At 44.0% G+C, this 14317-nt stretch overlaps 1 protein-coding gene across 1 annotated transcript in view; it reads left to right on the top strand.

Moving 5' to 3' along the window:
- The first annotated feature begins 11794 nt into the window (after window positions 1-11794).
- Window positions 11795-14317, top strand: part of LOC119270130 (MADS-box transcription factor 51-like) — a 31408-nt gene continuing 28885 nt past the window's right edge. Inside the window, exon 1 of the mRNA XM_037552102.1 lies at window positions 11795-12217. Coding sequence (XP_037407999.1) covers window positions 12033-12217 — 185 coding nt within the window. The 5' untranslated portion in view covers window positions 11795-12032. The remainder of the gene's footprint in view (window positions 12218-14317) is intronic.

The following is a 14317-nucleotide window of genomic DNA, read 5'->3' as shown; positions in this document are numbered from 1 at the left end:
GGAATTACCATAATTATTAGAGGAATTACTAGGAAACGGCCTAGGATTAAAATTACCTCTATACGCGTTATTAACAAAATTGTTCCTACCAACAAAATTCACATCCATAGATTGATTATTATTCTCAATCAAAGTAGACAAAGGCATATCATTAGGATCATAAGAAACACTTTTATTAGCAAACAATTTCATAAGTTCATCCATCTTTCCACTCAAAACATTGATTTCTTCTATAGCATGCACCTTTTTATTAGTAGATCTTTCAGTATGCCATTGAGAAGAATTAACCATAATATTATCTAGGGGTTTAGTTAGCTTCTCATAAAGTGATTTCCATAAAAGTGCCTCCCGCGGCCGAATCTAAAAGATTTCTAGAAGCAGAGTTCAATCCGGCATAAATTTTTTGTATAATCATCCAAAGATTCAAACCATGTGTAGGGCAATTACGTATCATTAATTTCATCCTCTCCCAAGCTTGTGCAACATGTTCATGATCAAGTTTCTTAAAATTTATAATATCGTTTCTAAGAGTGATGATCTTAGCAGGAGGAAAATACTTAGAGATAAAAGCATCTTTGTACTTATTCCATGAATCAATACTATTTTTAGGCAAAGATGAAAACCAAGTTTTAGCACGATCTCTAAGGGAAAACGGGAATAGCTTCAGTTTAACAATATCATTATCCACATCTTTCTTCTTTTGCATATCACACAAATCAACAAAGTTGTTTAGATGGGTAGCGACATCTTCACTAGGAAGGCCAGAAAACGGATCTTTCATGACAAGATTTAGCAAGGCAGCATTAATTTCACAAGATTTAGCATCGGTAAGAGGAGCAATCGGGGTGCTAATAAAATCATTATTGTTGGTATTGGAAAAGTCACACAATTTAGTATTATCTTGATCCATCGTGACGAGCAAGCAATCCAACACACAAGCAAACAAGAAACAAGCAAAAAGAGACGAACTAGAAAAGAGAAGATGAACGGAAAAGAGGGTGAATAAAACGGCAAGGGTGAAGTGGGGGAGAGGAAAACGAGAGGCAAATGGAAAATAATGTAATGCGAGGGATAAGAGTTTGTGATGGTATTTGGTATGTCTTGACTTGTGCGTAGAGTCCCCGGCAACAGCGCCAGAAATCCTTCTTGCTACCTCTTGAGCACTGGGTTGGTTTCCCTTGAAGAGGAAAGGGTGATGCAGCAAAGTAGCGTAAGTATTTCCCTCAGTTTTTGAGAACCAAGGTATCAATCCAGTAGGAGGCCACACGCAAGTCCCTCGTACCTACACAAACAAATAAGAACCTCGCAACCAACACGATAAAGGGGTTGTCAATCCCTTCACGGTCACTTACGAGAGTGAGATCTAATAGAGATAATAATGGTAAGATAAATATTTTTGGTATTTTTATAATATAGATTGAAAGTAAAGATTGCAAAATAAAATAGATTGGAAACTTATATGATGGAAAATAGACCCGGGGGGCATATGTTTCACTAGTGGCTTCTCTCAAGATAGCATAAGTATTATGGTGGGTGAACAAATTACTATCGAGCAATTGATAGAAAAGCGAATAATTATGAGAATATCTCGGCATGATCATGTATATAGGCATCACGTCCGCGACAAGTAGACCGACTCCTGCCTGCATCTACTACTATTACTCCACACATCGACCGCTATCCAGCATGCATCTAGAGTATTAAGTTCATAAGAACAGAGTAACGCCTTAGGTAAGATGACATGATGTAGAGGGATAAACTCAAGCAATATGATATAAACCCCATCTTTTTTATCCTCGATGGCAACAATACAATACGTGTCGTTTCCCTTTCTGTCACTGGGATCGAGCACCGCAAGATTGAACCCAAAGCTAAGCACTTCTCCCATTGCAAGAAAGATCAATCTAGTAGGCCAAACCAAACTGATAATTCGAAGAGACTTGCAAAGATAACCGATCATGCATAAAAGATTCCAGAGAAGAATCAAATATTGTTCATAGATAGACTTGATCATAAACCCACAATTCATCGGATCTCGACAAACACACCGCAAAAAGAGTTACATCGAATAGATCTCCAAGAAGATCGAGGAGAACTTTGTATTGAGATCCAAAGAGAGAGAAGAAGCCATCTAGCTAATAGCTATGGAGTCGAAGGTCTGAAGTAAACTACTCACACATCATCGGAGGGGCCATGGAGTTGAAGTAGAGGCCCTCCATGATCAATGCCCCCTCCGACGGAGCTCCGAAAAAGGCCCCAAGATGGGATCTCTTGGGTACAGAAGGTTGCGGCGGTGGAAATAGGGTTTTGTGGTGCTCCCGGATGTTTTGGGGGTATGTGAACATAAATAGGAGGAAGAAGTAGGTCGGTTGAGCCACGAGGGGGGCACGAGGGGGGAGGGCGCGCACCCTGCCTCGTGGACACCTCGTCTGTTTCTTCACGTCCACTCCAAGTCCACTGGATCACGTTTGTTCCAAAAATCACGCTCCTGAAGGTTTCATTCCGTTTGGACTCCGTTTGATATTCCTTTTCTGCGAAACACCGAAATAGGCAAAAAACAGCAATTTGCACTGGGCCTTGGGTTAATAGGTTAGTCCTAAAAATAATATAAGAGTGTAAAATAAAGCCCATTAACATCCAAAACAGATAATATAATAGCATGGAACAATCAAAAAGTATAGATACGTTGGAGACGTATCAGCAATCTATCCTAGCATTAACAGTATTCAAGAAGGGTCTACCAAATATAATGGGACAAAAGTCATCTTGTGGGGAACCAAGAACAAGAAACTCGGCAGGATATTTAACTTTCCCACACAAGACTTCAATATCTCTAACAATCCCAACTGGTGAAATAGTGTCTCTATTGGCAAGCTTAATTGTAACATCAATTTCCTCTATCTCAGCGGGTGCAATATCATGCATAATTTCTTTATATAAGGAATGAGGTATTGCACTTGCACTAGCACCCATATCACATAAGCCATGATAGCAATGATCTCCTATTTTAACAAAAATAACCGGCATGCCCACAACAGGTCTATGCTTATTTTTAGTATTAGGTCTAGCAATTCTAGCAGCTTCATCACAGAAGTAAATAACATGCCCATCAATATTATCAGCCAAGAGATCTTTAACCATAGCAATACTAGGTTCAACTTTAATTTGCTTAGAGGGTGTAGGTGTTCTAGTGTTACTCTTACGAACTACAGTTGAAGCTTTAGCATGATCCTTTATTCTAACAGGGAAAGGTGGTGTCTCAATATAAGCAGTAGGAACAATATGATCATTGTAAGTGATAGTCTTTTCTTCGACTTCAATAGGTGCAACTACTTTTACTTCAATGGGAGGATTATATTTAAACCACTTCTCCTTAGGGAGATCAACATGAGTAGCAAAGGATTCACAGAAAGAAGCTACTATCTCAGAGTCAATTCCATATTTAGTGTTGAATTCACAGAAAGCATCGGTATCCCTAAAAGATTTAACACAATCAAACTTAGGTGTTATACCTGACTCCTTACCTTCTCAAGATCCTAATCTTCAGAGTTGCGTTTATTCTTTCCAATAGATCCCATTTGAATTCAATATTCTTCATCATAAAAGAGCCAGTACAAGAAGTATCGAGCATGGAGCGATTATCGAGAGAAAGCCGAGCATAAATTTTTTGAATAATAATTTCTCTTGAGAGCTCATGATTGGGGCATGAATATAACATTGACTTAATCCTCCCAAAGTTTGAGCTATGCTTTCTCCTTCGCGAGGCCAAAAATTATATATATAATTACGATCACGATGTACAAGATGCATAGGATAAAACTTCTGATGAAATTCTAGTTTTAATCGGTTGTAGTTCCATGATCCCGTATCATCACATAGCCTAAACCATGTCAATGCCTTTCCCTTCAAAGATAAAGGGAAGACCTTCTTCTTGATAACATCCTCGGGCATACCTACAAGCTTAAATAATCCACAAACTTCATCCACATAGATTAGGTGCAAATCGGGATGCAATGTTCCATCTCCTGTAAAAGGATTAGCTAGCAGTTTCTCTATCATACCCGAAGGAATTTCAAAGTAAACATTTTCAATACGTTCAGTAGGTCGAGGAGCAACTATTTTCTCTACTGGTTGTGGTAAAGATACCCCGAACAAGCCCCTCAAAGGATTATGTTCCATAGTAACAAGTGACAGTAAATTTCAGCACACTATATAAATTTTTCCTTACCAAATTCCACCTACCAAAGGCGCTTCACTCCCCGGCAACAGTGCCAGAAAAGAGTCTTGATGACCAAAAGTATAGGGGATCTATCGTAGTCCTTTCGATAAGTAAGAGTGTCGAACCCAACGAGGAGCAGAAGGAAATGATAAGCAGTTTTCAGTAAGGTATTCTCTACAAGCACTAAAATTATCGGTAACAGATAGTTTTGTGATAAGGTAATTTGTAATGGGTAACAAGTAATAAAAGTAAATAAGGTGCAGCAAGATGGCCCAATCCTTTTTGTAGCAAAGGACAAGCCTGGACAAACTCTTATATAAAGGAAAGCGCTCCCGAGGACACATGGGAATTATCATCAAGCTAGTTTTCATCACGTTCATATGATTCGCGTTCGGTACTTTGATAATTTGCTATGTGGGTGGACCGGTGCTTGGGTACTGCCCTTCCTTGGACAAGCATCCCACTTATGATTAACCCCTATTGCAAGCATCTACAACTACACAAAAAGTATTAAGGTAAACCTAACCATAGCATGAAACATATGGATCCAAATCAGCCCCTTACGAAGCAACTCATAAACTAGGGTTTAAGCTTCTGTCACTCTAGCAACCCATCATCTACTTATTACTTCCCAATGCCTTCCTCTAGGCCCAAAAAATGGTGAAGTGTCATGTAGTCGACGTTCACATGACACCACTAGAGGAAAGACAACATACATCTCATCAAAATATCAAACGAATACCAAATTCACATGACTACTTATAGCAAGACTTCTCCCATGTCCTCGGGAACAAACGTAACTACTCACAAATCATATTCATGTTCATAATAAGAGGGGTATTAATATGCATAAATGATCTGAACATATGATCTTCCACCAAATAAACCAACTAGCATCAACTAGAAGGAGTAATCAACACTAGTAGCAACCCACATGTACCAATCTGAGGCATTGGGACAAAGATTGGATACAAGAGATGAACTAGGGTTTGAGATGAGATGGTGCTGGTGAAGATGTTGATGGAGATTGACCCCCTCCCGATGAGAGGATCGATGGTGATGACAATGGTGATGATTTCCCCCTCCGGAGGGAAGTTTCCCCGGCAGAACAGCTCCGTCGGAGCCCTAGATTGGTTCCGCCAAGGTTCCGCCTCGTGGCGGCAGAGTTTCGTCCCGTAAGCTTGCTTATGATTTTTTTCCAGGACGAAAGACTCCATATAGCGAAAGATGGGCATCAGAGGGCTGCCAGGGGCCCATGAGGCAGGGGCGCGCCCAGGGGGTAGGGCGCGCCCCCACCCTCATGGACGGTGGGTGGCCCCCCTCTGGTACTTCTTTCACTCAATATTTTTATATATTCTGAAACGTGCTCCCGTGAAGTTTCGGGACTTTTGGAGTTGTGCATAATAGGTCTCTAATATTTGCTCCTTTTCCAGCCCAGAATTCCAGTTGTCGGCATTCCCCCTCTTCATGTAAACCTTGTAAAATAAAAGAGAATAGGCATAAGTATTGTGACATAATGTGTAATAACAGACCATAATGCAATAAATATTGATATAAAAGCATGATGCAAAATGGGCGTATCAATCTTCCACCAAGTGAACCAACTAGCGCCAACTACAAGATGTAATCAACACTACTAGCACCCCTAGGTACCAATATGAGGTTTGATACAAAGGTTAAGCACAAGAGATGAACTAGGGTTTGGAGATGAGATGGTGTAGGCGAAGATGTTCATGAAGATGAGGCCTCCCACGATGAGAGGGGCGCTGGTGATGACGATGGCTTCGATTTCCCCCTCCTAGAGGGAAATATCATCGGCGGAATCTCTCCGTTAGACAGCAAAAGTGCCCCGCCTCTGGTTCCGCCTCAAGACGGCGGCCGCTGGTCCCGAAAGTGTTCTCTTATTTTGTTTCTAGGGTAAATGGCTTCATATTGGAGAAGCCTGTCAATAGTGGGCCTCTATTGGCCCCGCGGACCACTAGGGCGTGCCCAAGGGGTAGGACGTGCCCCATTCGTTTATGGGCTCACCGAGGGTCTTCTACGGTACTTATTTATTCTAGTATTGTTTTATATTCCAAAATAAATCCCATAAATTTTCACATCATTTTGAGCTTTGGTGAATTGCTATCTCTGTTCTAGCCTTTTCATATCAGAATTCCAACTCCAGAAAATCTCTCTCTTTTGATGTATCTTGCATTTTAAGAGTGAAAAGGCATTATAATTGCATAATAATATGGAATATAACTTTAAAACAATATAAATAACAATAGGAAACATGATGCAAAATGGATGTATCATCGGCCTATGCATAGTTCTCTTCAACATACAACTAACCCTAAAGTGCGATCCATATACGTGCGCGCTCATATGATGGGCACCAAAGGACAAAAAACATGCAATTCAAACCAATCACAATCACTAGTTAACACTACTCAAATATAATAGCGATGAGAAAAATCACTCGGTAATAATTTATAGCATCAAAAACCAGGTTCGAGTAGAGGATCACAGAGGTTTGCGGGAGAGTGGACCACTATATATAGAGGGATAAAGTTGATGAAGGTGTTGATGAAGATGATGGAATTGACGGAGATGATTGTCGTGACGATGATTCCCTCAACAGTGCTTTGGCGCCACCGGGAGAGAGGCCCCATCCTTCTTCTTCTTTGCTTGGCCTTCATGGCCTCCAAGGCGCGAGAACTCGCTAAACTGGATCTTGGTTTTGGTGGGCAGTTCTTTTGGGCGCTGGAAATCAGATCCCCTTAACCTTTAAATAGGCCACGAGAGGTCTTCACAAAATCGCAAAAGTTTTATGCCGGTTCCACAAGTTTCGTCCCAAGATGCCCTCGAAAGCACACCTCAATCGAAGTTGAAGAACTATCCTTTTTGTATTTTTCTTTTAGCCTTTTTTTCTTAGCACAAAGAATCTGAGTCCCGTCACAATCATATTTGTTTTCTTATATCTCTGATGTCAGGAAAATTCCGAAAAATAGGGTTGGTTCTTGAAAGTGCAACTAATCCCCGGGTGGTTTTGGTAATTCATAACAACATATAGCTCATTGAACTAATATCCATTCAAGTTTAATATTTTAGAAAGTTCAATGAATGGCATGGCATGGGGAAGAGATGTGGACCCCTCAAAATGCTAAGGACACATATTGGCAAAAGCTCAAGACTCTTCATTTCTATTTTAGTGATCCAAGATCACATTGAGTCCATTGGAAAGCTAATACTATTAAAAGAGGATGAGGTGTTGCTTAATAGCTCAGTGATATTGCTCCAAATTCCTCAACCACTTTCTCATTCCAAATATGACAAAATCCCAAACTCCAACTCAGCCCCACTGATTCATTCCATCTAGAGCCACCAAGTTCATATGACATAGCCACTACCAGAAACCCTAGCAGTTCGGTCACACCGATACAGATCTTGGTCTCACCGAGATGGTCTTGCCAACGCTCTGTGACTTGTTGCATTTATTTCGGTCTCACCGAGTTATGCAATCGGTCTCACTGAGTTGGCTTGACATTTTCTCTGATGCCTTATTGCTTCACTTCGATCTCACCCAGTTGATGCAATCGGTGCCACCAGTTGTTGTTTGCCCTAAGCCATAGCACATCGGTCCCACCGAGATTCCTAACGTTCACATTTTGAACTAAATTGGTCTCGTCGAGTTCTTCTATTCGGTCTGATCGAGTTGGGTCAAATGTGTGTAACGGTTGGATTTTGTGTGGAGGCTATATATACCCCTCCACCCCCTTCTCCATATGTGAGAGAGCCATCAGAACATGCTTACACTTAGAACATACATTTTTTGAGAGAGAACTACCTACTCATGTGTTGAGATCAAGATATTCCAATCCTACCATAGGATTCCTGGTTTCTAGCCTTTCCCAAGTTGCTTTCCACTCAAACCATCTTTCCACCATATCCAAATCTGTGTGAGAGAGTTGGGTGTTGGGGAGACTATCATTTGAAGCACAAGAGCAAGGAGTTCATCATCAACACACCATCTATTACCTTTTGGAGAGTGGTGTCTCCTAGATTGGTTAGGTGTCGCTTGGGAGTCTTCGTCAAGATTGTGGAGTTGAACCAAGAAGTTTGTAAGGGCAAGGAGATCGCCTACTTCGTGAAGATCTACCCGGGTGAGGCAAGTCCTTCATGGACGATGGCCATGGTGGGATAGACAAGGTTGCTTCTTCGTGGACCCTTTGTGGGTGGAGCCCTCCGTGGACTCGCGCAACTGTTACCCTTTGTGGGTTGAAGTCTCCATCAACGTGGACATATGATAGCACCACCTATCGGAACCACGCAAAAAGTCTCCGTGTCTCCATTGCGTTTGCACTCTCCAAACCCTTCCCTTTACCTTCATATGCAATGTTTTATTTTCCGCTGCTACACTCTTAGAATTGCATGTGTAGGTTGATTGCTTGATTTGTGTTAATTGCTAAAATTTGTCCACAACTAAAATTGGGAAAATGTTAGACTTTTATTTGGTCAAGTAGTCTAATCACCCCCTCTAAACCTATTTTCGATCATACAGTTCTCCAACTTTGCATCCAAGATACTCAAATAAATTTGTGAAAGCGCGTAAGGTAGGTAAACAAATTTGTACTTTCTGTCCTAAAAAATTCCCGTAAAGCACCAAAACAGTAGAAAATAGAAACTAACATTTGACACTGGATTAAGAGATTAGTCCAAATAAAAATAATATAAATTTTTGCCAGCATTATGTAAAAACGATATGATAATAACATGAGACAATAAAAAATTATATATACATCGGGGCGTATCACCTCCTAACCCCAGAACTGGGCAGGCGCTAGCTCGTCAAGCATTACGCCCCCGGCTCAAGGCCGGGCGAGGTAGCCACTAGCACAATTGGCCCTGACACCATCACGAGGAGGACATCGACAGCAGCACCCCCAGTTGTGCCCTCGGATCGGCCTAGAGAGCCCCGTTGGTCCCAGATCTGAACTGCGTTGAGCAGCCTGTTGGCGAGCTCCCATGTAAGGCGCGGTGCATCCCGATCATCCTAGCCACGAGCACCACCACCGGGGGCCACGAACTTCCATGAAATGACATGAAGGTCCCACCAGCGACACCCATGCCACCCGTAAGCCCCGAACAACCGGATCTAGCCCATCCAGATCGAAACCGCTATCGCTATGGGCGACCACACCACGCAGTCCACCGCGTACAGACTACCATTCGCGATCCTGCCATTGCGTACCACGCCTGTGCGTGGCCACCACCTGACACCGCCAACCCACATGAGTCATCACCGAGCACGGGGAAAGGAGAACCCGCTGCGGCTGATGCCGGCCGGGCTTCGCCCGGAGGCGACGTGGAGAGGGAAGGGGACGGAGGCCGATGGCTCCGCGGCGCTAGGTTTTTCCCTCCTGGTCGCTCGCGGAAGCGTCGCACACTTCATACTTATAGTATAAAAATACCTTTAGGAAAATATTCTTTGCTTTTCCTAAGATACAACCAATGAACCAATTCGGGCCGGGCCGGCAAAATCCGGGGCCCTGTGCGAAACTACGAAACGGGGCCCTATCACACTAAAAAAAATGAACTCACGAGCAGTTATAATGTATATATGTATCTCGCAAAATATATTTATAATATATAATTGTATATAATATAATGTTTCCAATCGAGGGGCTGCCAGAGGACTGTCGCCAAATCGCCGATCGATCTTCCTATAGGCTGTAGCAACGGCGACGTGATCGATGTTTTGCGATCGATCTGACTACCTATGTTAAACGGATACGGTAGGTATATTTATGGGTAGAGGATGAATAAAATGGTTCAACAGTGCATTAGAAACTAAATTAATAAATTACTTATGTCTTATAAACTTTTAGGAGCACTGAAAGTACGAACAACTTCCCCTGTAGACTGTAGTTTCCCGTAAGTCCTGTGTAGTTGCATACTCCCTCCGTTCGAAAATACTTGTCATCAAAGTAGACAAAAAGGGATGTATTTAGAACTAAAATACATCTAGATACATTCCCTTTTATTCATTTTGATGACAAGTATTTTTGGACGGAGGGAGTACTAGTTTGTTTATGTTTTTTCTGTTGATGGATCTGAGTGTTCGTATGAAAGAGATCTGAATGCAAATTCTCCTTAATAGTTTCTCTCACATAAGTCCCCAGCACTAGCAGCATGGATGGGGTACAAAATAAGAGCAAAGAGGATGGATCAATGGAGCTTACTTGTGATTGCGTGATGGATCGGCGAGACGCTGCGTCGCTGCCGGTGGCGCGGAGAGACCGGCAAATGGCGATGTGGCAACTGCCAGGTGACGGCGGCGCCGATATGTACCAGTTGTTGTGCGCGAGGGTTTGTGTTAGCGATCGGGATTGAAGCAATCAGACGGCGATAGACTCCTGTCGTGAAGATCCCGTTTTTCTTTTTCTTTTGAATGTGGGACAAGGTTATGATCGAGCAGCGTGGGATCGCCTGAGATCGAGCAGCGACCTGGTTCGCGCGTAGACTCACGCGGAGTCGTGGACGCCAACGGCCCAGGCCCAGGAATAACATTTTTTTTCTGAGAAATATACATACTAGGCCTATAAAAATTTGGGGCCCCAAATTGTATGGGCCCTGTGCGGGCTGCACACTCTGTACCACTATGGGCCCGGCCCTGGAACCAATCAGACCAAAAATATGATGGTACTATATCGAAAATGCTGGAAATTAAAACCCTGCAGCCTTTCTATTTATGCGTTTTGGAATCTTCAAATGAAAGAGACCCTAGGTGTAGTGTGATTGGTGATGATAGAGCCGTTAATATCGGCAGCACTAGCAAAATTCTCCTGCTTTCAGAGGTCACCATCAGGCTTAGTTGTAATGGAAAGTATCATATACTAGTATCATGCATATGATACTAGTGTATGATACTACATCTGTAATACATAGTATCATATGTTGGTATCATAGAGAACTACATTTATTGCCATGCATGACACAAAGTAGCACATCATTTAATATGATACGATATCATGATATGATACTCAAGCATCTTTTTTTTTATTTAATTCTATGCCACCTCATCAAAATTGCTTAGTTGGCATGTATGATACTACATATGATACTCCCATTACGGATAGCCTCACACCACAGATGCATCCAAGGAGAGCGCGGGACCATTTTTGTGATCCCATCGCGCTGTCCGGCATGCAAGCCTCGCCACAGCGGCCCTTGCCTTACACGGCATCCTTATCCTCGAGAAATTTAACCACTTTCGGCTCATTGGTTCTCACCGGGGCCCGGGCAGATATTTCGGCGGCCCAGGTGCCGTACGTCCTAGCTGGAGCCCTCCGCTTCCACACACACGTTCCAATCCGACTCGGCCCTGGTTTTTCACAGCGTGGATAAGGATGGGTGCAGTGGTCGTGCAGGAATAGTAGTGGTGGTGCACTGGCGCCCGCCCCTGTTTGTTTGAAAAGGCTAGTGGGGGCCAGGTTCACCCCCGGCATTCCTCATCTGGGATTTACCAAGTTTGAGCGGGGGTGCGGTCCAAGATCAACGAATTATATAAGTAAATCAGTGGCCTCATGGATTCTCTGGGTCGCCGTCTCCACGTTTTCTTTACGACCATTGGCGGCCACGGGGGAGGTGTACGGTGATTCGTCTCCCCGACGGACCCGTCCATCTCTTTCCCCCGCTCCCCTGAGCAGTGGAGTCCCCTCGCTCCGGCCACACTCTCTCTCCCTGACACCCTGACCCCTTTCCGTCCACCGAGATAAACGGTGAGAAGAGAGACACGACAGAAGCGGAGGAGAGGAGAAGGCTGGTGGGGATGGCGCGGCGCGGGCGTGTGGAGCTGCGGCGGATCGAGGACCGGACGAGCCGGCAGGTGCGCTTCTCCAAGCGCCGCGCGGGGCTCTTCAAGAAGGCCTTCGAGCTCGCGGTCCTCTGCGACGCCGAGGTCTCGCTGCTCGTCTTCTCCCCCGCCGGCAGGCTCTACGAGTACGCCTCCTCCAGGTGCATGCCGCTCGCCGACCCCCGCACTCTGTTTTGGTTACCTGCTCCAAGCACTTACTCCTCCGCAATTCCGCCCAGTAATTAGGATCGCTAGATTCTCCGATTCAAATGTTTGAATCCTTTCCCCCCCTTGGCTTCTCGTAATTAGTGAACCAAGGCTGCACGCCTACCGCCTTGCACGAACCTGCTTAGGATCTCTGGGTTGGTTTCTCACACTGCTAGTATCGGTACCACCACCTTGCAGTTGCACATGAGCAGGAGCTCTGCTTTTTAAGTACTAGTCCATGATAGCAGTAGTGTTTTTTTAGAAAGCAATAGAAGTAGTGTTTTTGGTTCGTTCGGGAGAAAACTAAGCGTGGTCTTGTACTGCTCCATGGAAGCTTCTCTAGTGGCGTTGACCCTGTGTCCGTATTCAGTGGTGTAGCCAGCCCAATAAATCAGGATGGTCCATTAATAGAAATATTTACATAAGTTTATTTATTTTTAAAGAAATATTTTTTACTATACTATATACAAGCTATGGAAAAATTTCAGGGTGGTCCATGGACCACCCTGGCCACCCCCTAGCTACGCCACTGTCCGTATTGTTCCGCGTAGCATAGGAGACGGCAAGGACGCTTGAGCCCGTTGGCTTTCGCATTGGCACTTGCTCCACCGCGCTGCCTCTGTTCTAATAATATATGTTCGTTTTCTTAAAGTCAACATTTTTATGTTCGACTAAGTTCATAATAAAATATGTTAACATCTACAGTCCTAAATAAGTACTGTAAAAAATATTGACGAATCTCGCGATCATAGTATATTTTCTCTATATGGACAAAACTAAGAAGTTTGACTTTTCAGAAAAATAATATATTGTACTTAATATTTGGACCGGTGCATATTTGATTGTCTGTGCTGAGTAAAAGAACCAACTATACGTTCTACTAAAACGACAACAATACTCTTTCGCTACATTGAGTCTACTCAATCGGCATATGAGATTAAGATAAGTAACTTGCACAAGTAAAAGAAATTAAGGATGTGTCTAGTTGAGTTGTGCATTCTGAGAAAAATGTTGTGAGCTAAGAATTATGACAAACATGGAAATTATTTTGGGGTTTCTTTCGCCCTCGGCGTCTACATCAAGCGATGCACAAAGTCATTTTTATTATAATATTATTCAACGGAGTTCAACAAAACAAATACATGGATCAACTCAATGCCACCTTTATGAAACCAATAGTTGCTACACCTATAAGCTTGATGATGTGCCTTGACCTTGCATCAACACACATCATCTAATCCGGCCTCATCAAGCCGCCCACCGGCAAGCCGAGAGCATCAATTGGTCAAGTGGACCCTCTGCGCGTACTGCATGCACACGCTCTAGAATAGGCCGCAACCATCTTCCGCCATCCCACCTTCAAGGGCGATCAACGTGTTCACCTTGCCAGTCCCGAAGGCATCTTCATCGTCCGATTCAAGAAACCCTAGGTTTCCCTCGGAGCAGTCGGAACGAGGTGGCGACGATTGCAACCGACGATGCCTTCAACAAGGAGACGATGGCCAAGATGTCGCCAACGTCAGCCATGGCCGAGGTCGACATGGTTTTCACCCGCATTTGTGCCACTCCGAACCAGTAGCTGCCCTAGTCCGCGTGCAGCTACCGAAACACCGGCAGGAACCAGCATCCCTTGTCGACCCCTCCACCGACGACGGTTCTTGGCGGAGACCAGATCCACGGCCATCGTCACGCCTTCCATCACCAGAGAACACCCGGGCTCCTGCGGGCCATGGAGGCGAACGCTGCCTCCGCACAACCATGGAATGTCGCCCTGGGAACCTCCATGAAAGAAATCGACACCATGGCCACAGGGGTGAGGCGCTACACCGATGTTGCGACAACCCTACAACCGGCCAAGTCATCCCATTTGATTGCAATGTTGTGCTCCAGTTGCCCACTGTTAGACGACCACAAGCCTGAAGATTGCATCCGAGATAGGTAGTTTTGGGACGACAAGGACAACTCCACAAGCTGCCGCTCAACACCAGAAACTGAAGATGAGAAACCTCTCCAATCCATTACCTTGGAGCAGGTCCTCATGACAGTTGGGCACA

Source organism: Triticum dicoccoides, chromosome 3A (assembly GCF_002162155.2).
Source record: "Triticum dicoccoides isolate Atlit2015 ecotype Zavitan chromosome 3A, WEW_v2.0, whole genome shotgun sequence".
Classification (NCBI taxonomy): domain Eukaryota; kingdom Viridiplantae; phylum Streptophyta; class Magnoliopsida; order Poales; family Poaceae; genus Triticum; species Triticum dicoccoides.
Note: the sequence above shows the minus strand (reverse complement) of the source record. Positions and strands in the feature narration are given on the sequence as shown.